At 36.6% G+C, this 24,980-nt stretch overlaps 2 protein-coding genes across 3 annotated transcripts in view; one reads left to right on the top strand and one right to left on the bottom strand.

Moving 5' to 3' along the window:
* The window catches only part of GAS2 (growth arrest specific 2), a 118,874-nt gene extending 114,235 nt beyond the window's left edge, over nucleotides 1–4,639 (top strand). The window contains exon 7 of one of the 2 annotated variants that reach the window (XM_021685865.1): nucleotides 4,188–4,639. In XM_021685865.1, coding sequence (XP_021541540.1) covers nucleotides 4,188–4,406 — 219 coding nt within the window. In that variant the 3' untranslated portion in view covers nucleotides 4,407–4,639. The remainder of the gene's footprint in view (nucleotides 1–4,187) is intronic. The other variant, XM_044919543.1, reaches the window with a different exon arrangement.
* Nucleotides 4,640–8,220: 3,581 nt separating this feature from the next.
* Nucleotides 8,221–18,190, bottom strand: LOC110576651 (small VCP interacting protein). Its single transcript, XM_021685866.2, is given in 5 exon segments — nucleotides 8,221–10,704; nucleotides 14,747–14,860; nucleotides 16,146–16,196; nucleotides 18,043–18,063; nucleotides 18,066–18,190. Coding segments are annotated over 5 exon segments (258 nt in total). The 5' UTR covers nucleotides 18,123–18,190; the 3' UTR covers nucleotides 8,221–10,689.
* Nucleotides 18,191–24,980: the final 6,790 nt, after the last annotated feature.

The following is a 24,980-nucleotide window of genomic DNA, read 5'->3' as shown; positions in this document are numbered from 1 at the left end:
GATTATAATATTGATACTGCTCTGAGCTCGCATATGGGAGATTTAAGAAAGGAGAAATCTATCATCACTCTCTTCAGAGAGCTCACATGTTATTAAAAGAGGCAGGCAGGTAAATTGGCAATTACAGTAGACTGAGTGAAACAATGAAATCACATGTAATCTAAACAGCATACAGCGAGGAAGCATTCACTTATCTGGTAAGGAAGGTGATCGTGGAGAATTTTTCAGGCAGAGGTGATGTTTGAATTAATGTTTGTGGTCCTGGTAAGTAGGGAGGGCAAAGCAGAAAAGACACTCTACATTTAGGGGCAAACATGCAAAAGCATGAAAGGCTGTGTTATCTGGGAACATAGAACTAAAATAATTCATGTGTCCCAGAGCTCAAGGAAGGGCAGGTGAGGCTGGCAGGAGTGGTCTTGGTGAATAATGTATGCAAATAAAGGGAACTGAATATTAGCCTATAGGGGAGAGGGAGCTAGTGAAGGCATTTAGGCAGGAGACAATCAAACAGGCATTTATGGAATTCCCTTTGGTGGGAATGGATTTGCTAAATTCAGACAGGCTAGAGGCAGTGAGATCCTTACAGTGGCCCACAGAAAAAGTTGAGGTGCTGAAATGAATGGCAGCAACAATAACATAGATGCTGAGAATCATTCTGGGGAGAAATGAATGTTTTTGGTGTCTGACTAGTTACGGAGAATGCTCATCCTACCGACTCTTTTAGGAAAGGCCTGTGGAGCCTTCAGTTGAAGGGGGAAGGTGGTGGACTGGTTATGCCCTTGCATTTGGAAGCTCAGGGAAGAGGCAAGGGCCAGAACTATAATTTGAGAGACTAAAGCAGATAGTAGAGAAAGCTGCGAGGTTCCAGATACAGTGTGGTCAGAGTGAGAAAAGCAGTGGAGAAGGACAGAATCCTTCAGAATCATTTGCAACAGCAAAGCTTAAAAGTAGGCAGAAGAAATAGAACCTATGAAAGAGGCAGAGAAAGTACAAAGAGAGAGGTAGGAGGAGGTCCAGGAGAGGGATTCTTGTCAGAATAAAGGAGTAGGGAGTCTCACGGAAGGAGTGGTCAATACTATCAGATACCTTACTTGAGTGATCAAGAAAGACAAGGATTAAGGACCATCCATTGGATTTGACAATTCTAGAAACCATCTGATTCCCTTCAATGTGTAGTCAGTTAACAGGTGGGGCAGAAGCAATGTGTAGTGGGCTGGACAGTGAATAGAAAGTTGGAAGCGAAGACATCACGTGTAAGCTCAGATGTAAGGAAAAGGTGTGAGAACAAAGAAGCCTGGGATGGAAGGAGCAGAGTTTTGCTTTGGACAAGAGTGAGAAAGGCTTGGGTATGTTTATCCCCTGAAGGATAAGGACTATTGTACAGTAAGTTGGAGAGAGAGAGTAGAGAGATGTGATGTTTGATGCAGGAACTTCTGCATGGTGGTAATGGGAATTAGGACATATGGGGAGGAGTTGACTTTGGATGAAGGACTTCTTTCTGTGATGAAGAAAGTGGAGAAATGGATAAGTACAGATTGGAGTAAATTAGCCAGTGGAGATGCTAAGAGAGAAAGCCATGCTTGATGGTGAAGCCAACAGCAGAATGAGGAGGACAGAGATGGGTAGTGTGTTTGAGAATAGGGAGAAGCAGGAAATGGAACTGACCAAAACCAAAAGGATCAATTAGGGCAATTGGCCTAATGTCACTAATCCCTGAGATGAAAAGAGTTCTTCCAGTGGGAGCTCAGCTTCTCTCCTGTGATTTAGAAGATTATACACTTAATCCAAGGCTGGGGTTTTGTAGGGCAAGCACTGTGGGGGGAGAGAGGGTAGAGTTGAGAGTAGTGTGGTTTATAGCAGGTTAATTTTCTTTTAGGTTCAACAGTAGGGGTTTAGTTTATGGAGATGGGGATGGGTGTTACTATTTTTTGAGACTTAGCACATACTAAGATAAGGCATGGAATTTAAATCTCTACAGTCAAGGATGTAAATGCTTATGGCTGTGAAATCTTAATCCCATGCTTGAAACTGTTGTTCAGTTTGACCACTGACCTTCTTAGCAAATTATAGGTTGTTGATTCACTATTGAAAGGATATGGAAGAGAAGGTGGGCAGAAATTTAATTTCCCATGTTATTCACATTCAGCATAACTCTGTTTCATGCTGGATCCACTTCACATGCGTGGATTCATTAAAGAATCTGCAGGAAGAGTTTGTACCTAAATGATCGTATATGCCAAGCAGAAAAACATTTCTTTCACTGTTTTCCAGAGTTAACGAATTGTCTAAAAACTGTACTGACTGGTGATTCCTTCTGGTTGAAATAGCCTGCTCATAGTCAAGTGAATTTGGGCACTCTGCCAGGCATTCATAGCTAGGATGTTTAGAGGCAACTCTTAAATGTAATTTACAGGGCTAGGAGGTGCCAGAACATCAACAAGAGGCACAGCTGTTTTCTAGAACAGAGGGAGAAAGGGGCAGAGTACTGTTTGGGTGCCCGCCTTGCAGTTTTTGTCCCGGTAACTCCAAGTTTTGGAAGCAAGCGGTAGAGGCACACACAGGAGCTTGTGGGGATGGAAGTAGGTCAGTCAAATTAGCAAAAGCCTTGATGGATTTTGCTTTACAAAGAACTGTTGTGGGACAAGGATTAGACTGCAGTCAGGAAATCTGGGTACTAGTCTCAGCAAATCACACCAAAGATCTGGGCCTCGGGATCTTCATCTGAAAAACAAGATCACGGTACCGTTGGCAGAACCAGGGGAGGCAAAAGAGTTACAGCTGAATCCTGACTCCTTTTGCCTGCTTTATATGACAGGGTTTTCCGCTGAGATTTTGTTTCACGAGTAGATTCTGGTGCCAAAATAAGTCTAAAAACTTCTAGTTAGATGTTTCTGAAGGTCCTTTCTATTCTAATTTTTATTCTCGAAATGAGAATAACCAGTAGAGTAAAATTTAACTCCAATTTCTTCATGAGTCTTGGTTTTTATTGATGTCCAGCACATTTTTGTTACTTTGCACAACATCTGAAACTGCTTCACATCAACCACATGCATCAGGATTTAACTTGAGTCCATGGATGTATTTCTGGGAGTCTGCGAAACCCCTAAACACACATGCAAAATTTCGTGGATACAGGCATTCGAAAAAAGTCCAGAATTTCCATCAGATTCTCCACATGTAAATGAAAGCAGTGAGCACAAATCATCTTCCACTTGATGGGAGTAAGAAAAAAACCTCCAGATCTTAAACTGCACAGCAAGAGAAATTCAAGTAGATTTGGTGAAAATGACTCCCCAGATCCCCTCACACCACTCTATGTCCTTCCCAAGATTATAGTGCCAGTGTGGATTCATAATATTGTGGGCAGGGAACAGAGTCGGCAGGGCCTTTGATGATGGAGCAACATCTCCCCCTAACCTTACATTTTCTGATATTTGAAAAAAGCCAAGATCAAATTCTTTGGCTCTCCATGCCAAACCTCTACAGCTCTGGCATGTTTTTACTAGATAAAAAGAACCATATATTCTTCACTTTTTAAATCTGTAGCCTTGTTAATCTGGAACTCTACATGGCCCATAGGCCTGAAGGTAAGTGATTTTTTTAAGTAATTAGAAAAAATAAGAGTAAAGGGAAACATAAACGTTTGGCCATTCAACAACATCTGGCCTTGAAGGGCTCAGTGGCTGGGGAAGACTTAAAATTTTTTGAGTGCATTTCTCTTCTATTTCGTATTGAGTATTTGTGTGATTATTCACATTATATTCAATGGCAGACATTTCCATGGTCTTTTGAATCCTGGTTCAGAGGGGAATAACTTGGTGGGAATAATGGAACACTTATCTGAGGCAGTGGGCAGAAAATGGGGGCAGTGATGAGGCTATAACGGAACATCAGAGAGAAGCTTCTGGACACATTCAACCAAACAAGGGATTATACATAGATCCGGATTCCCATAGCAGGGTGAAGCTGAATTCTGGAGATGTGTACCCGTGACCCACTTGCATGGGAAAGACAAAGCTTCTTTCACAAACTATATGCTAACTCAGACACTGTGCACCAAGTAGGAAAACAATGGGGCATGAAAAACAAGACAGACAAAAAACAGTAACAGGGCTAGAAATGAAGGTTGATTTGAGATACTGTAAGAATTCGCAGAATGTAATCCTTTTGTTCTCCTCTCATTTCAGATGCTGCATAACAAACATGTCATGGTCCGTGTGGGAGGAGGATGGGAAACGTTTGCAGGGTATTTGTTGAAACACGACCCCTGCCGCATGCTGCAGATCTCCCGTGTGGATGGCAAAACATCCCCCATCCAGAGCAAATCTCCAACCCTTAAGGACATGAATCCGGATAATTACCTGGTGGTCTCTGCCAATTATAAGGCTAAGAAGGAGGTTAAATGAAACTAGTTGGTCGCTGCAAGGGGACCCTCATAATGGCCTGTACCCACTTCTCCAGTGTAGTCAGTTTAGTTCACATGCTCTGAAAATTACTTTGGAAAAAGGCGTTAACAGACAGAAAAATGTCGTTATCATTGAAAAGCGTTCAGAGAGTAGCACTATTTATTTTGATGCTTCTGTAGAAAATGACCAATTAAAAGAAATTCTAAACTCAGATTTAAATTAGAAAAAGTGTAGCAAATTATTATTTCTCAATATGTGAACAGTCTTTAGTACATTATTAGAAATACAATTTTAGCTAGAGATAAAAACTGCTCTTAGAAGAAAATATTTAGGATTTCTACATCAGCCAACAGGAATTACCTGCCTTATGTCTACAAAAAGCACCCCAGACACTTTTATAATTGCAGGATTTTTAAGCTAATTTTTTAAAAAAAGTGACAATTAGTGTGATAATGTGCTACTAAAAAATACTCAACAGCACTATAAATAAGTACAGAGTGTTAACAACAGTAATACTTTACTGGAAAGGCCACTTCAGAAAAGTTTACATTCGCTTGGAAGATTGCCTTAAAGTTTATTTCTTATCTATGGCCAAATATCTGGGGTACTTTTGGAAGTTTTCAGTACAGCCCTTAAAGAATTGCTCATGAAGTGTTTCACACATTCCTTAGCACATGGCTGTGTTGAGACTGACTTAGTATAATTCACACACATAAGCTGACATACATTTATATTTTGACAGAGGAAATTGTACAGTCAAATGTTCATTGACTTCATGTTATTTTAAAGCATTTTCATATGAAAATATATCTTTAGTTAATCCTACTTTGCTATGCTGTCTAGTAAAGTAAATTTACTGTAGCTGATGATGTTACAGACTTACGTATACCCTTGTATACCTAGGACAGGGCTGTTTTGTACCCATAAACAGCAAACTATTGTCCTCACTGATTCAAGAATTAAAAAAGATAAATTAAAAAATATTATCTGTCTCTATATCAATGCTTCATTCTCAAATAAAGATCATCTTCAAATGGCGACTTTCCCTGAGAGTTCTAGGAAGGGTCAAATTAGGGTTAGCTAGTGCTTCTTCACTTTGGGCAGCTGGGTGATGGCATGGTTTGTTCACCTCAGCAGAAAATCTAGATACTATCATAGGTAAATCCCTTAAGTGCTAGCCTAGGTATCATAAATATAGGTAGAGTTAATTTGTCATTTCCTCATTTTTTAACAACAACCAAAAATCCACCTTTCTGGCTCCAGAAAGGGAGGAAGTATCTCAGTTTGTCACTGGACTGATTTAGTCAAAGTACACACAGCCTGTTATTTGTGAAGTTTTTAAACAACAGGCATTGTATAATTTGGTGGTGCTGGAAGTGGGAGAATCATTCTGGGGAAAAAAATTTAAAGTTTTGTCAGAAATAAAATCACCTTGGAACAGTAATAATTGTAATATCTTTTAAAATACATTGAGTGATTTGATTTTTATGTTACTTAAATTAATATTAGCATTAAATTTCTCTGTATCCGCAATGTTTTCATCAAAACTTTCTCCTGTGCTTACATTTTTCCATAAACATATCTGTCTTTAATAATTAAAATGTCACTAATTTAGTTTAAAAATGTATAGGTTAACAAAAATAATATTAATCCCTTCATCTATTGTGTTTTCTATGCTAATGTACCAAATTACCAGAAACTTAGTGGCTTAAACAACACAAATTTATTGTTATAGATTCATAGGTGAGAAATCTGAGATGGTTTCACTGGGCTAAAATCAAGATGTCAGCAGGGCTGTGATCTCTTCTGAGGAGCCTAGGAGAGAATCCGTTTCTTTGCTTTTTCCGCTTTCTAGAGGCTGCCTGATTTCCTTGGCTCATGTCCTTCCTCTGTCTTCAAAGCCAGCAATATGGTATCTCAATGATACTTGTTTATTCACATCTCTTTGGAACCACAGGTTGGAAAGATTTTCTGCTTTTAAGGATCCATGTGATTAGATTGGGTCCACCTAGATAATACAATATAATCTCCCCCATTTTAAGGGCATTAACTGAATCACATTTGCAAAATACCTTTTGCCATAAACATGCTATGGTCCCAACCATTTAGATTTTTTTTTAACTTCTCAACTGTGCTTTGTAGATTTTAGTTCAGATCTTTTACTTCCTTTCTCCTAAGTATTTTATTCTATGTGATACTATCATTGAAATTATTGTGTTTTTTTAATTATTGTTATGTTAATCACCATACATTACATCATTAGTTTTTGATGTAGTGTTCCATGATTCATTGTTTGCATATAACACCCAGTGCTCCATGCAGAACGTGCCCTCTTTAATACCCATCAGCAGGCTAACCCATCCTCCCACCCCCCTCCCCTCTAGAACCCTCAGTTTGTTTCTCAGAGTCTATCGTCTCTCATGGTTCGTCTCCCCCTCCGATTTCCCCCCTTCATTCTTCCCCTCCTATCTTTTTTTTTTTTTTTAACATATAATGTATTATTTGTTTCAGAGGTACAGATCTGTGATTCAACAGTCTTGCACAATTCACAGTGCTCACCATAGCTTAATTTTAAGATTTATTACTTGCATATAGAAATAGAAATGACATTTTCATATATTTAGTATTCTGGAACCTTTCCAAACTCATTAGTTCTACAGATTTGTGTGTACTTAAGAATTGTCTACATGAGATGCATGGTATTTTTTAACCTACTCTAAGTATGTCTGTTACTTATAACCTAGCTATCTGAGAAATGTAGAATGAGAAAAGAGCACCTTAGGAATTAGGTAGAGTAAGGAGTTAGGATAACTGGACTTCTGATTTATGTGACAAAACAGATTTCAGAAAAATAGCCTAGAAAGAGTCAGTCTGTGTGCAAAATTAATCTGTTCCATTTGAGGCATGTTTGAAAATGTTGAAAGTGCTAAGTGGGCTCAAACCTGTCTGTGACTAGAGGACATTAATTTGAAACTTAAGTATGGTGCTATAAAAATAGGCAATACAATCAGGGATATAATAAAGTGTCATATCCAGGTCAAGTAATTTATGAATATTCAGTTCTCAGACAATAATAATCATATTTAGAGGCAATATTTGCAAGATGAAACATATCTAGAATAAGGAGAACAGGATAATAAAAAGTTATGTCATATGAGAAAGTTAAACTGTTTGAGTTGTTGAAACAAATTTCTCTGAATCAACCCAAAACTCGTTCAAAGTCTGTGAAATACACAAATGCCTTCTTAGTGGCTTTTGAGAATGTCAAAGAAAATGGCTATGGAGCCACATTTGAATCAACTTAAAGCACATGTGGTCATGGGAATTTGAGATGCTTGTTTGAAAATGTTAAAAAAAACACCGCACACCTTAAATGTCAACACAGATAGGGATGCGTATCTACCTACCTGTCTCTTACTGACCTATTTATGCAGATATTATCTGAAACTAAAACTGACAAGTTACTTTTTCTTCAAAGGGCACAGGATAATTCTTAGTGAAGATAAACAAGTTGAACTGTTGGAGGAGAAAAGGAAAATTCAAAGCTGACGTCAATTCTCCTGGGGTATCAAGGATGATAGCTAGAACCTTTATATTATTTTGCTCTCTCTCTAGAAAACAGGACACTAACAATATCATTCCTCCTTTTGAGTATAGAAAAAGAAGCATGCCTTGCTATAAATTCAGGGATTTTATGATCATACCAACAGCCTTTAGCTCTGTTGTTCTCATTCATCCCAAAGAGATGAAAGTGTCATGGTTTCCTTAACCATTTACCCAAGTTCTAATTATTTAATACATAGTAAAGATAAAATTTTGTTAAAGAGATGGCCAAAGTCAATTTTTATATAGGAAAAATGTATATTTGTGTCTGCATAAGGCAATACAGATTTATAACAAACCATGTGTGTGAAAACTATTAGTTACATTCCAAATACAATCGGTGGAACCATAGCAGCACATATAGATGTTTAAAAAAAAACATGCAGCATGTCAACAAAGGGGCTGTGTGATAATATACAACTTTTTGTTACCAGTCATATTAGTTTGATGATTAGAATTAAGAAGCAGTAGTTTTAGCATTTTACATCTTAACATGATAGTTAACAAATATGTATTTTACTGTTTCAGTTATATTTTAGTAATTTGTTGGAGGGTTTGGGTGACATATTAAGCATTACACCATGTTTTCCTATTTAAATTATGATTTATGGGAAATTGGTTCCAAGTTAAGGTTTCCATCAGGAACTGATTCATAACTTGATGAGGGAGATGCTTGGATGTATATGTGCAATTTTTTTTTTTTAAGTAGTCACTTACTAGTTTCCTCCCAAGCATCTCATCTCCTCTTTTCCCTTCCCCTTCCTAAAACTACTCTTAACGTTTTAGTATTATCACTTAGCCCATGCATCCCATGTGGTTTTGGGGAAAGCTGATTATAACCCATGGAGGCAGGCCATGCATGATTGGCTGGAGCAGCATATCCCATTGTTCCCAGAAGGCAATACACCAACAAATCATTCATGGTTCAATAGTAAATAAGCATGGTATTTGGATATAAACTCCATTAGAAATAGGGCATTATCCCCTGGATATAAACCTTTGTTTACACCAACCCAAGCTGTAATTCTTAAGACGTAGTACAGATAAAATTATTCTTTCTATATTAAAGCAGAAGAAAGGATTTGCACAGTTCAAGGATAATATGCTCTGGTTCTATATCTATTCAGCTATTGAGGATCTTTTTTCCTTTCTGCCTTGGAAAAATTAATCATGTTCATAAAGTCAAGAATTTTATTTCTATAATACAATTTAATGATTTCACTATCCTTTGTGAACAAAAATACCACTAATCTTCTAAAGGATGAAGAAAATTGAGCCTGTATAAATGTATGTCTTGACTGGATATTCATAAACTATTTTATACCACAATAGAAAAAAGTAATTTTTCCAATCAAGAGTCAAGACTTATAGTTCAAACTCTTTAAAATTAACATATACAATATACTGCTATATGACGTAAGTCTTGTGGGAAGGATGAGCACAATAATGGCTTGATTTTCTTTTTGTAAATCAAGTGAGCTGGTCTATTTAATTTATAATCCCTATTGGCACTTACTATGTATGAATTCTAATTTAGGACTCAGATTGTGGCCCTGTCATCCAAAAGAGCAACCAAATTAAAAGATACAGCAATTCTTCTATTTTAGCTTATTATACACTAGAAACACTCAAAAAACAAAAATGCTATAAACTCATGTTACTAATAAACACAAATCTGAAAAATTTATGACTCTGAATCCCATAGAATTACCTCATAGTATTTTTATGTTTAAAGTAGACCTTTTAAAATACAGTACCTACATGTTTCTATTTCAATACATTCACATTTGCATTGGCAATTTCACATCTGTACAAATCTTATGATCATTCTTTAATAAATATAAAAGAATAAAAACACCTGTGAAATTTGGACAAATATATTACTACTCAGTATAGCCCATCCAGATTCTTAGTTTAATTCATTCCGTTTCTACAAAGATCTTTAGAGCTGAATCTGATATTGTGTAATAGTACATCACTGCCCTCTGATGGTACTACTAATATATAATTTTAAATTCAGCAAGCAAAAAAACAAATTTATTGCAATGTAAAACATCAAATGTTAATTTTATAAGCCACAGAAATAGAAAATAAATTAGGAGAAATTCATAATTTTCTACAAATTTTCATTACTTAGCAAGTTATAAAAATTTACATTGTTCCTTCACATAAGCCCTTCAAATGATTTTTCAAAATTTTCCCTGATGACCAGTTTAAAGGCACAAAGTCCATAAGTTTAAGCGAAAGCCTTCACAGATAATGAAATAAAGAGATACAAGGCTAAGCAGAAAACTATAGACTGCGAGGTCATTTTATAAAGGAGAGAAAATACAATGGCAAATTTTAATGTCTGAGATGTATGCAGACTTTTTACATGCAATATATATTTATTCACTATTTAGGTCCATGTTTTAACTACTAAAAAATGGCAAATTGCCTACTGCCTGCAGAAGAGCAAATATAAGAAAATAAGTATTTAATGAAAGGTCTGGCATTTTCTAAGTTTGAAAATCAAAAGCATTTTCAGTATATCAATATTGAAAAAGCACTGACTGCATTTCATGGCACTAAAATTGCAAAGTCTGAATCTTCATTTATTCAGAGAAGAAAGTAAGCTGAGGACGTCCACTTGATTGCAGATATTAGTTATTGGCAGTAGACTTTTCCACTCATGTTATGCTTATGAAACTGTCCACTAGAAAAGATAAAAATATATGGGGAAAAAGTAAATTTTTTTAAAGTTATGTGAAAATATCCTTGTGAACAAAAATAGGAATGTGGGCTATACAAATGCAAAATGATTTCTGTGTGTGGCAGTGAGAAGTATAATTTTACATTATGGTCAAACTTCTGAAGTAAGACATATGATTGGTTAAAACATAAAGAAGTAAAACAAAATATCTGGGCAGATTAATGGGTGGCTAAATCCCAAATATCCAATAATCAGTTCAGGAAAAATAAAACAAAACACCACAAAATAAAAACAATGAAACCTATAAAATAAAAATAGAGGAATTCTTGTTTGAGGCAGGGAGGCAGAACTGGCAGAAATTAAGCAATGGTTTGGCAAAGTCTTTTCCTTGCTTGACCTGAGAAACTTTGTTGTTCTGTTCAATCAACTCTATCAAATCTGCAGTAGTAAATTCTGAAAAGAGCCCCTGGGATGGTACCAGGTATTTACCAGTCTCTTGAGCAGTGGTTTTCATGTACATCCAAGGAATTTTATTGGGTGTTACATATTTTTTTAAAATCTGTATTTAAGTTTTGAAAATTCAGGGTTAATCCAAGTAAAGTTGCTTTTGTTTATTTTAGGACCTCTTAGAGACTTGAACACTGTGCCTTTTTTAATCTCTAAGAAAAGGATTCAGGATACAAGATGGGACCCAGGATTTTAAAATAGGTTTTTTTTAAACATAGGACTCTTATTTCCCACAATATATCTCTGAAGACACTAGAGTAGTGATTCTCAATCTGATTTGGCTTAGGCTACCTTGAGGGGCTCAAAAGAGTCTTGATGACTAAACTCCACTCTCAGAGATTCTGATTGGTATGAGGTGGAACACAAGAGTCACCCTTTTTAGGAAGTTCCTCCTGAGATCCTACCATGCAGCCAGGGTTGAGAGCCACTGCCCGAGAGGTCTGCCACTAGTCCTGTACTGTTATATCCTGTACTGGTATTAGTGTGCACCCGGATGCCAGCATCACACTCACCTCTTAAAATAAGCCTTGCCACGGTGGAAGACAGTATGGGGGGCATCCCTCAAAAAATTAAAAATGAAATACCATATGATCCAGTAATTCCATTACTGGGTATTTCCCCAAAGAAAATGAAAACACTAATTTGAAGAGATCTATGCACCTGTATGTTTACTGCAACACTCTTTACAATAACCAAGACATGAAAGCAATCTAAGTGTCCATCGCTAGATGAATGGATAAAATGTGCTGTGTGTGCCCTTCCCCCACACACATTACGGACTATTACTCAGCCATTAAAAAGAAAGGATGAGATCTTGCCATTTGCAACAACATGGATGGAACTAGAGAGTATTACGCCAAGTGAAATAAGTCAGACAGAGAAAGACAAAACAAAAAAAATTAAAAAGCGGAAACAGAGTCATAAATACAGAGACAAACTGATGGTTGCTGGTGGGGAGGGGGTGGGAGGATGGGCAAAATGGGTGAAGGGTAGTGGGAGATACAGGCTTCCAATTACGGAATGATAAGTCATGGGGGAAAAAGGTAGAGCTTGGAGAATACAGTCGATGGTACTGTAATAGGGCTGTATGGTGACAGATGGTAGCTACACTTGTGGTGAGCACAGCATAGTGTTAGACTTGTGGATCACTATGTTGTATACCTGAAACTAATGTAACATTGTGTATCAATAAAAAGAAATTAAAAAGATAAAAAATAAGGCTGCCTTTCCAGAAGATAGTGAGCATTGCCAATGCCAATTATCCTAGGCAGCGCTAGTCAGGAGATGAGTATGTGGAGTTCATGAAGACAGGGAAAGGACATGTTTTCCTCAGTCTATGGAGTCCAGTTGGGAAGAATCTAGCTACATAATAGGACCCTCCAGGCTAGCCTGTAGAACAGGCCTGGCAGCAGTCTTTAAAGGACCCTAGGCCAAGGGGTTTGAAAATTAAAGTCACACTCTGTCTTATGTTCCCCCTTCTGTTAGCTCTGAGCCTCTAAAAATTGATTTTGAACTTCACTGTATGCTTTTGATGATCTATGCAGATGGGTCAAGGAGAAAGGAGGATGTCCCTTAAAGCTAGTGTATTAATGATAGAAGTGATTAGGCATATTCCAAGGGAAAATGACACAGTGTGTAACAGTTGTGGTTTATAAGAATGAGCCACTGTCCAACTTTGATGGCCTTGAGGGTGATTTTTATTAGTGGAACCAGAGAGCTTTCTTGTAAGAACAGTACACAAAGAAAATAGGTACTAAATTTAAAATTGGGATGATTTTATTCTGAGCACTTCTGAAGGGATCAGAAGCAGTACATGGCCTAATTTATTTCTAATCTATAGGCTTCAGGCTATGTTTCAGGTTTAATTAAGAAAGCTGCTTTCTTTCCTAGAGTTTAAAAGCTAATGTGAAATTTGTTAGTTTAGAATATGTCAAATAAGTACCTTCTTAATTCTGGCTACATATAAAGTATCTTTTTCTTACAACATTATATGTGATTTTGATTGTCGCACAGTCCCTCCATTTCTTCTATTATGAAACACTGAAACTCAGCATCACTTCCAGTCCTACAATTTAATTTTCATAATTTTTTGTTTGTTTTTGAGAACCTTCTATGAAGTAAACCTGGTGGCACAGACCTGTATCTTAGTGGAATAATTAAACATCTATATTTCTGATAAATATTTGGCTTTGTATCAACCGTTTTACTTTACAGATTTATTCTATTCTATTGTGGAGGCATATAAAAAAATATAAGCACAAAGGTCACAGTTATTTACCTTAACATTGAAACCAATTATTCTACACATTGTTAAAAATTAATGATAAAAAATTTGTTTTCTTTTAATTTCCTTTATTAAACAAAATTAGATGAATATACAATGGTGAAATACACACAGATAAATCTTATCCCTATGTGATATTCCTGAGCCAGAATCACCTCTGATCAGGAGGCTCCTAAATGGCCTGCCCCACAGGTTAGGAGGATATATACATGTATGTTTTTTTATATACAGTTTTAGAAGCAAAAAAAAAAAGTCAGTGGTATTGTGATAGTGTTGTATGGTGACAGAGGGTAGCTACACTTGAAGTGAGCATAGCAAAATGTATTGAGAAGCTGCATCACTATGTGGTACACCTGAAACTAAGGTAACATTGTGTATTAACTAGACTTAAAAAAATTAAAAATTAAAAAAACAAATTGAGAAGACAGTAAATCAGCTAAATAAGTGCTAATAAATCATTGACAAGTTAAATATAAACAACTGAAATTCAGGACACTGTCTTTTCACAAATATACTTAAGAAATTTATTTCCTTTAAAAATGGACCAAAGAATAAAATCTTAATATCTGGACAATTATTTTATTGAGTTTTAACAAGTAAAATAGAACCCTTATAGTTCTACAGCCTGTAAAGCTCCCCACGTTCAGGGACCTGTTTAACTTGTCTATCATTATATTTCCCGTGTCAAGAACTGCAATTGCTACATTGGGAGGTGGGAGGTACATGTATCACACTTACCCTCCCATACACCCTATTATCCAAATTGACATTTACTTAACTATGATAACGAGTGACAATGGAAAGCTCAAAAACTTCAAATCACTGAGTGAAAAAATGTAGGTTATATTAAAAAAAAGAATCCATAGTGTAATCCAATTTAGTAAGATTAATGTATAATGGATATTAAAAATGATGCCTGTCAAAATGACTTGGGGTGATTTTTATTTTCTTTATATTCCTCATATTAAGTTTCCTATATATTAATATTAATTATATAAAGTACTAAGACATAGCGTTAAGATAATCAGGAAAAACAATCTTTTTTCCTTTTGGGAAAAAGAAGGCAAATCTATTACAATGAATATTGGAATGTCCAAATAAATTGGCACTTCTTCCAATATCTATTATTCATGTTTTTAAATTAATTCAAAATTTCCTGATAATCCATTGCAAGAGGAAATTATCGAACAGACTGCTACTGAAGTTTTTAAAAACTCCAGGTAAATTAAACCTTAAGTAAATTTTAATACTTACCCTAAGCCCACCTTTTGGTGGGGGCCCAGATTCAGCCATTTGTTTTTCTATTTTTTCCTTTTTCTTTCTTTTTTCTTCCACAGACCGAACATCCAGAATGCCCCGGGATGCAGCCTTTAGAAAATTTATTAAGTGGTACAGAAAAACAACAAAAATCAGTATTCGGTATCCAAAAGGCGTCTGTTGCTTTTTAGGTTTTTCTTTGGAGGTGAGGGGTTTTATCTTTGATTATAAAGAACTAGACTATTTCTACAATGGCTTTATATGAAACATATTATCATTTTTTCATTGGGTATTTTTTCCTTAAATTTCACATCTGTCAGTGTTTTATAAGGCATTGTCATATTATCCCAAGGAAGAAGGGTATTTTTTTTCTTTTTCTTTTTTTTATTATTATTATTTTTTTATTGTTATGTTAATCCCCATACATTACATCATTAGTTTTAGATGTAGTGTTCCATGATTCATTGTTTGTGCATAACACCCAGTGCTCCATGCAGAACGTGCCCTCAATACCCATCACCAGGCTAACCCATCCTCCCACCCCCTTCCCCTCTAGAACCCTGTTTGTTTCTCAGAGTCCATCATCTCTCATGGTTCATCTACCCCTCCGATTTCCCCCACTTCATTCTTCCCCTCCTGCTATTGCATTATTTGTTTCAGAGGTACAGATCTGAGATTCAACAGTCTTGCACAATTCACAGCGCTTACTAGAGCACATACCCTCCCCAGTGTCTATCACCCAGTCACCCCATCCCTCCCACCCCACCCCCCACTCCAGCAACCCTCAGTTTGTTTACTGAGATTAAGAATTCCTCATATCAGTGAGGTCATATGATACATGTCTTTCTCTGATTGACTTATTTCGCTCAGCATAATACCCTCCAGTTCCATCCACGTCGTTGCAAATGGCAAGATCTCATTCCTTTTGATGGCTGCATAATATTCCATTGTATATATATATACCACATCTTCTTTATCCATTCATCTGTCGATGGACATCTTGGCTCTTTCCACAGTTTGGCTATTGTGGACATTGCTGCTATAAACATCGGGGTGCACATACCCTTTAGGATCCCTACTTTTGTATCTTTGGGGTAAATACCCAGTAGTGCAATTGCTGGATCATATGGTAGCCCAAGGAAGAAGGGTATTAAAGGGGCATCTCACATTACAGAAAACATCTGTAATTTTCATGCATTAAATGATATAAATGCATTAATGTAACCTACAGAAATACAGAAATCATTTTGAAAAACGATTACACGTAAATTTACAGGTTATCAGACACCATTTTCATTTTCATTAGAGATACTAGTAATAAGTAGAATAAGTATACAATTGTATACAATAAAGTATACAATTATCTACATGGGCAGAATTTTATTTCTACTCTTACCTCCTTCTGTCTTCTCTCTGCAGCCTCTGCAAGCTTTGCTCTTTTCTCTTCCTAAAGAAAATGTGTAACAAAATGTTTTAAAATAAAATGAAACATTATCATGGATAATTTGTATCTTAGAGATAATATAACCAATTTACAAAAATATTTAGTACTTGTTCAAAATGTCCCACTAAGACTGCCACTATTTACAATGTTTATGAAATACCCAACTTCCTGAATTTCATTCTTCCAATCAATATATCTTCAAATAAGTACATGAGAAGACACATATACATATTATATATGCATATATATATTCAGGTTGGCCTATAAAATAATTCATTTGCTTTTTTTAAAAAAAAAGAGGGGCTTACAAGCTAGTCAGGGCAATAATAAAACAAATGATATTTAATAAGACAAGGAAGGAAATACGTGGCTTGAAGTAGCCTGGTATTTTCAGGAAATGTTCATCAATGAAGTGAGCTAATCTCATTTTGTAGGACAGGAAGCCCTGAAGGAAATTAGTAAGAGGTACTGCTCCATGTTGGGAAACAGTGGATATTACTTTTTATATCATGTACTATTATTAATAATTATAAATTATAGGGGCGCCTGGGTGGCTCAGTCAGTTAAGCAACTGCCTTCGGCTCAGGTCATGATCCTGGAGTCCCGGGATCGAGTCCCACATCGGGCTCCCTGCTCGGCGGGGAGTCTGCTTCTCCCTCTCCCCCTCCCCCTGCTTGTGTTCCCTCTCTCGCTATGTCTCTCTCTGTCAAATAAATAAATAAAATCTTTAAAAAAAAAAAAATAATAATAATTATAAATTATAAATTCTTTAAATATGTAAGACAGTAAATAGAATTCTCTTGGCAGCTGTGTTAATAGTTCCTTTGTTTTTCATACCACAATACATACATTCATTCATTCAATAGACAAATAGTTACTGAGCAACTATCATGCCTCAGGAACTTTTCTAGGTACTGAGGATGCAGCAGTGAAAAAACACAAACACTTCTACACAGATGGAACTTACATTCCAATGAGGGGACACAGGTAAATATAATCAAGTTAAATAGTAGTAAGTGTTTTGAGAAAATATAAAGAAGAGTATGGTGGATAAGAAATGGAATGATGAGTGGCTGGTTTAGTTAGGGTGGCCCCCAATAAACTCCAAAGATAAAGTGACATTCAAGTAGTGCGCCATGTGTTTATCTGTGGGGAAGAGGGGGAGGGCTTAAAAAATGCTGGCATATTGGTATTTTCTCAACAGTCATAAAAACAAAATTAACAACATTTAAAAGCAACCGCAGCAAGAAAGACAAGGTAAACTTTCCCATATCGACTTCCAGGTCATTTTTAGTACCCATAATCAAATGGCTGAAGAGTTAATGTACTTCCCGGAAACAACTCATTTCCTTCAACGAATTTTTAGATAGGAGAACAGAGGAATTTAGCTTTTCTGTTAGCAACAACCTGTAAGGACTATTAATGTAAAGATACTGTTGTAAATAGAAAGGTACAAAAGTATAAATGAATTGTACCACAAACCACCTAAATGTGAATTCCAGCTACACAATGAATAATTTCTAGTATAAATATGTCCCAAATATTGCATGAGGCACATCTATTTTTAAAATGTATTTTTTTATCTAAAATTTATCGAAAAATTCTAATTTAAATACGTTAAAAATACTGGGCACCCTGTATTTTTATTTGCTGTATGTGGCAACGTTACAAATTGTACGCCCTTTACAAAGTAAAATCCGTATTGTTTTAAAAGAAGGAAGAACTCGAAAGAGAGAGAAATAGTAATGGGAAATCACTGATTACTACAATATCCAATAAAGCACAGGAGTATAAGAGACTTTATTGAGCACCTTCTTTAAACAGTTGGTACAGACACAGGAAAACGCACATCTCCTAGAAGATTAAACACTCCAGCTGACGAAGAGAGGAATTCTTTTTGCACCCTGACTCCATCCACCGCATCGCCATGAATGGCCCATACACCGCACCGTCCGCGTACGCCTGCGTCCTACGAACTCCCAATTTCGCCCAAGTCTGCGAAAGGTAAACGCCCTGGAGCCGCCTTTGGACGATTTTTTGTAACGGAAGTGGAGAGAGCGACACGGAGGCGTCGGCGGCTCAGGTCCCAACGCCTGACCCAAGGTTCCTCGGAGCGCTTCCACACGTCTTCGCCACCAGACACCCACCGGCAAGCTCTCCAGCCCGCGCCCCCGCTTCCAACGGCCCGGCCCGGTGCCCACAGCTCGGGGCCTCCCGGAGCGCCCCTCCGGAGAACAGGTGCGCGCGGCGCGGGTCCGCCGACTCGGGAACCGGGGGACGTGGGGACGTGGGGACGCGGCCTTACTCACCAGGTCCGGCGAGGGAGGCGCGGTCTCCCCAGGACAGGGAAAACAGAGCCCCATCAGGAGAGCGGCTGGGGTCCCTTTTGGGGCCCGCCGCAGACCCGGCAGTGCGAACTGCGCGGTCAGACAGGCTTCCCAGGTTCGCCGCGCTCGCCCCGCCCCCACCCGGGACCGGCGCCTCGGCTCCGCCCCGCCCCTTTGCGGCAACGCCCCACCCCGGCCCCGCCCTGTTCCAACCCTTTCTCGCGGCTCCGCCCCCCAACTCGTCACTCCGCCCCGCCCCTGCCTCTCGCCACCGCCCTCAAGAGGGAATTCCCCATCGCGCCCAGCCCAGCCCTACCCTGCCAGGCGGGCGTACAAGGCCTCCGTGTGCGGAAAAGCCTGCTGCATTTGGGCAGAGAGAAGGGGAGAGAGAAATAGATACCACATTTTCTTTATTCATTTGTCAATGGACAGATTAAGTTGTTTCCCTACGTTGCTATTGCAGTACTGCAATGAGCATGAGGTTACAGATACCTCTTCATGATAATGCTCTGGCTTCCTTTTGTCCATTACCCAAAAATGGGATTCCTGGATCGTATATACGGTAGTTTTAATTTTAATTTCTAAGGATCTCCATAATATTTTCCATGGTGGCTGTACCAGTTGACAATCCCAGCAACAGCGCACAGGGTTCCCTTTTCTCCACATCCTTGCCAGCAATTCTCTCTTTTGTCTTTTTGGAAATAGACATCATGGCAGGTGTGACTTGATACCTCATTGTGGTTTTGATTTGCATTTCCTTGGTAATTGATGTTGAGCACCATTTCAGGGATCTGTTGGCTATTAGTATGTTGTTGAAAAAATGTCCACTTAGGTGCTCGCTTCGGCAGCACATATACTAAAAATGTCCATTTAGGTTCTTGGCCCATTTTTTTAATCGGGTCATTTGTTTTTTTGCTCTTGAGTTGTAGGATTTACTTGTGTTATTTTAGGTATTAACCCATTATCGGTTGTGTGATTTGCAAATATTTTCTCCCATTGCATACGTTGCCTTTTCGTTTTGTTTGTAGTTTTCTTTGCTGTGCAGAAGGTTTTTTAGTTTGATGTAGTCCCACTTGTTTTTGCTCTTGTTGCCTTTGCTGTTGGTGTCAAATCCAAAATATCACTAAGACCAGTGTCAAGGAGCTTACTGCTTATGTTTTCTTCTAGTTTTATGGTTTCTGGCCTTATGTTCAAGTTTTTAATCCATTTGACTTGATTTTTGTGTACGGTGTTAAGAAGTCCATTTTTGTTCTTTTGCATGTGGCTGTGCAGTTTTCCAAACACCATTTACTGAAGAGACTAACCTTTCCCCATTGTGTATTCTAGGATCCTTTGTGACCTGACCATATGTATGTGGATTTATTTCTGGGCTTTCTGTTCTGCTCCATTGATCTTTATGTCTGTTTTTATGCCAAACTGTACTGCTTTGATTACAATAGCTTTGTAATATAGTTTGAAATCAGGAAATGTGATGATTCTATCCTTGTTCTTAAGATTGCTTTGGCAATTCAGGGTCTTTGTGGTTCCATACAAATTTTAAGATGTTTTTTCTGTTTCTGTGAAAAATGACATTGGAATTTTGATAGGGATTGCATTGTATCTGTAGATTGCTTTTGGTAGTGTGGACATTTTAACAATATTAATTCTGATCTATGAACATGAGATATTTTCCCATCTATTTATTTCCCATTTATTTCCCCATATATTCCCATTTCCCATAAACACTGATTGCTTTCTATCCCTATAGATTGATTATTTTCTAGAGTTCCAGATAAATGGAATATCATATGTGCTTTATCTTTCCATTAAGATAAAGTTTTTAGGGGCGCCTGGGTGGCTCAGTTGGTTAAGCGACTGCTTTCGGCTCAGGTCATGATCCTGGAGTCCCGGGATCGAGTCCCGCATCGGGCTCCCTGCTCGGCGGGGAGTCTGCTTCTCCCTCTGACCCTCCTCCCTCTCATGCTCTCTGTCTCTCATTCTCTCTGTCTCAAATAAATAAATAAAATCTTTAAAAAAAAAAAAAAGATAAAGTTTTTAAAGTTCATTAGTGTTATTGTGTGTAAGTTCCTTCAATAATATTCCATTGTTGTAGATATACCTTATTTTATTTTATTTTAAATCCAGTGTAGTTAATATACAGTATTAGTTTCTATAGTGTACAATATAATGATTCAACAATTCTATACAATACTCAGTGCTCATCATATAAGTAACTATACATTTTATTTTTAGTTTTTTTAAAGATTTTTTCATTTACTTTGGTAGGGGGAGCAGAGGGAGAGGAAGAGAGAGAATCCCAAGCAGACTCCATGCTGAGCATGGAGCCCAGTGCAGGGCTGGATCCCACCACCCCAGAATCATGACCCAAGCCGAAACCAAGAGCCAATGCTGAACCAACTGAGCCACCCAGGCACCCTGATACACATTTTAAAAATCAGTTTTCCTATCCATGGACTTAATGGGCTGTTTGCACTTTCAGGCTGTTATGAACAAAGCTCTATATATTCATGTACAATTCTTTGTGTGAACATGTTTATTTCTCTCCAGTGAACACCTGAGTGGAATAACTGAGTCATATATATATTTCACATATGTGGAAAGCTGTCAGGGATTTTTTTTTTTTTTTTGTAAGTTACAGTGCTTATACCATTTCCATAGCAATGATGTAAGTAAGAGAGTACCAGTTGTTTCTTATCCTAACCAAAGTTGGTACGGTCAGCTTTTTAAGTTTTACGAATTCAAATAGGTGTATAGTGGTATTTTCATTAATTAATTTCCCACATTTTCATGTACATCTTGGCTATTTGTATATCTTTTTAGAAATAGTTGAAATCTTTTGTCCACTTTATGGAATGTTTATGTTCTTTAATTAGTTCTAAAAGGTTTTTTTGTGTTTTTGTTTTTTGTTTCTGTGTGTGTGTGTGTGTGACCAGAGTACATATTATCACTTCAATCCTATGAATCCACTTAGAGTTACTTTATGGCCCAGCAGATGGCCTATTTTATTGTTTCATGGTATACTTTAAAGAATATGTGTTCTGTTTATATTGGGGTATTCTTTAAATATCAGTAAGATAATTGGCTGGTAATGTCATTTAAGTCTTCTATCTCTTTACTGATTTTCTCGTCCATTTCTAAGAGAGGAATGTTTATATTTCAGTTATAATTGTGGATTTGTCTATTCTTTGAATTCTTTGGTTAACATATTTTGATGCATATGTTTATGATTATTATTTTGTGTGAACCTTTTATCATTATAAAATATTTAGCACCAATAATATGACTTGTTCTGACAACCACCTTATGTTATTAATATAGCCATTTTAGTTTTCTTAAGATTTTTGTTTTCATTGTATGTATTTAATTTTTAAACCTGTTAATATTTATATACAAAGTGTGTTTCTAATAGTTCATAGCTCTTTTTGCATTTTTAAAAATCCAGTTTAATAGTCTCTGCCTGTTAGGGGAAAATTCTCTATGGGTCTTTCATGTTTCTGTTTTCTAAGCAAAGGTTTTAATATTTTTTGTTCTAGACTATCTTTTCAAGGATGTTTGTGTAGTAAGCAAACTTGGAAGATATAGTCTCCTCTAGAGCAGATTTGTTTACTATCTAGCATAATGGAGATAATGTCTCCTCAAAAGCAAAAGCTGGGTAGGTTTGCTAGTAACCTCTTATGGAAGATTGGGACTTCCTTAGCTAGGATACAAACCCACTGTGTGCACAGCATCCACCTGGGCATATCCGCCCCGCCATGGGGCTTGGGAGTCAAGGGAAACCAATGTAAACATGCACTTGAAGTAACAAAGGCCTTTGTTTTCTGCCAGCCTCTATGAAACTATGGTAGTCTAACCTGCTATCTTGTAAAAGTAAAATCTAAAATCCTTACAGTTCTTGCTCCTTCCTTTTAGTTGGAGTGTTTAGACCATTTGCATTTAATGTAGCTATTGATCAGTTTGGGATTGATCATCTTGCCATTTATTTTTTTTCAAATCTTTTCTTTTTTCTTCTTCTTTTTCTATCTTCTTTGGATGGATTTTTAGCATTCCATTTTTATCTCCACAAATAGCTATATCTCTTTGTGTGTGTTAGTTTCTCTAGTATTTACAATATGTATCCTTAACATCTGAGTCTCCCTTCAAACAATATACTTCTTTGTGTAAAATATAAGCTTTCAGTGAATTGTACTTCCATTAACCCTCTCCCACCCCTTGTTATTGTTGTCATACATTTTATCCCTGCATGTTATTAATACCAAAATACATTAGTTTTGCTTTAAACAGTCAATTATTTTTTAAGTTAAAAATTAGAATTCTCGGGCGCCTGGGTGGCTCAGTTGGTTAAGCGACTGCCTTCGGCTCAGGTCATGATCCTGGAGTCCCGGGATCGAGTCCCGCATCGGGCTCCCTGCTCAGCGGGGAGTCTGCTTCTCCCTCTGACCCTCCCCCCTCTCATGCTCTCTCTCTCATTCTCTCTCTCAAATAAATAAATAAAAAATCTTAAAAAAAAAAGTTAAAAAAAAATTAGAATTCTCTTATATTTACACATATATGTATCATTTCCAGAGCTCTTCATTGTTTCATGAAGATCCAAAAATTTATCTGAAAAATTTTTCTTCCACCTAAAGAACTTTTCCTGCAAGTCTGCTAAAGAAAATATTCTGCATTTTTGCTTTCAGTTTTGAAGGATATTTTTGCTCCATATAAAACTTAAGTTGACTTTTTTTTTCTTTAAAGATGTCATTCTGGTTTACTTCGTTTCTAATGCTGATGTACCCCAGCCCCCCATGATGTTTCCTTTCTCTTTTCGATGTTTTTCAGCAGTTTGAGGATCAGGTACTTTGGTAAGGTTTGGTCTTTATCTTGCTTGTTGTTCATTAAAATTTCTGGATTTGTGGGATTCATTTTCATCAAATTTGGAAACATTTTGGGAATTTTTTTTACTCCCATCCTCCTGCATTCAGACATTCCTAATATTTCATACATTAGACCACTTGATATTATCTCACAATTCAGCTAGGAGCTAATCATTTTCCTAGTTTTTTTCTCTTTGCCTGAGTTTGAACTATTTCTATTGCTATATCTTAAATTTCAGTTATTTCTTTTTTTTACATCAAATATACTGTTAATATCACTTGGTGAAATTCAAACTTTCAGATATTTTTCAGTTCTAAAAGTTCGATTTAGTCCTTTTTAATCTTTCATTTCTGTCCTTGTTGCATTCACATTTTTCTTTAAATTGCTGAGCATAACCAACATATTGATAATAGATGTTTAATCCTTCTAAGTCTGTCATCTCTTCATTTTGTATCTCTTTCTATTGACCTGATTTCCTTTTGATTACATGTTACAATTTTCTATTTCTTGGCATGCCTAAGAATTTTGATTTGGTATTAGACATTGGATATTGATAATAGACAAAGAGCAAACAGATCTGCCCAGATCTGGAATACTCCTCCAGGCAATAAATGGGGTTCATTTTTTTCTCCTCTCTTTATTTTGGAAACTGCAAATCAGTCACTGAACATAATATCTTTGTTAATTCAGTAGTCAATAATTTATTTATAAAATAATCGTGATAATTGCATTTACATGTTAGAAATTACTTATGTAGTTAAGACAGCATTTTACAAAGACAGATGTGATCATCATTTTATATGTAAAAGTAAAATGTAATTCAATATTCAAATTTTACCTTAAATGAAAATTTTAATTACATGATAGCTTATTTGCAATATCAAGATATAACATAGCCTTTAGTTATAACTCTTTCCTAGGACTCTGTAAAGATTTTAAACATTTTATTTAAACATATGTCATTATAAATATATAGCAAAGGAAATCTGTTTTCCCATATTATTTTTTTGTTTTTTTTTTTCAGATTTTATTTAAATTTAAGTTAGTTAACTTATAGTGTATTATTAGTTTCATGGGTAGAATTAAGTGATTCATCACTTGCATGTAACACCCAGTGCTAATTACAAGTGCCCTCCATAATGCCATCACCCATTTAACCCATCCCCCCACCTTCCTCCCCTCCAGCAAGCCTCAGTTTGTTTCCTATAGTTAAGAGTCTCTTACGGTTTCCCTCCCTCTCTGTTTTTATCTTATTTTTCCTTCCCTTCTCTATGATGTTCATCGATTTTGTTCCTTAAATTCCATGTATGAGTGAAATTATATGGTATTTGTCTCTGATTATCTTATTTTGCTTAGCATAATACACTCTAGCTCCATTCATGTCATTGCAAATGGCAAGATTTCATTCTTTTTGATGGCTGAGTAATACTCCACTATATATATATGGTCATATTCCAATATATATATAAATCTCACAGATTTTATGTATATATATACATCACATATGTATATATTATATTACATGCAACATATATAATAATGTATATAATATATATATACATTATATACATATGTATTATAATTGTGTTTATATACATATGTATAT

Source organism: Neomonachus schauinslandi, chromosome 11, assembly GCF_002201575.2.
Source record: "Neomonachus schauinslandi chromosome 11, ASM220157v2, whole genome shotgun sequence".
NCBI lineage: Eukaryota > Metazoa > Chordata > Mammalia > Carnivora > Phocidae > Neomonachus > Neomonachus schauinslandi.
The sequence above is the reverse complement of the archived record's forward strand: the minus strand, read 5'-3'. Positions and strand labels throughout refer to the sequence as shown.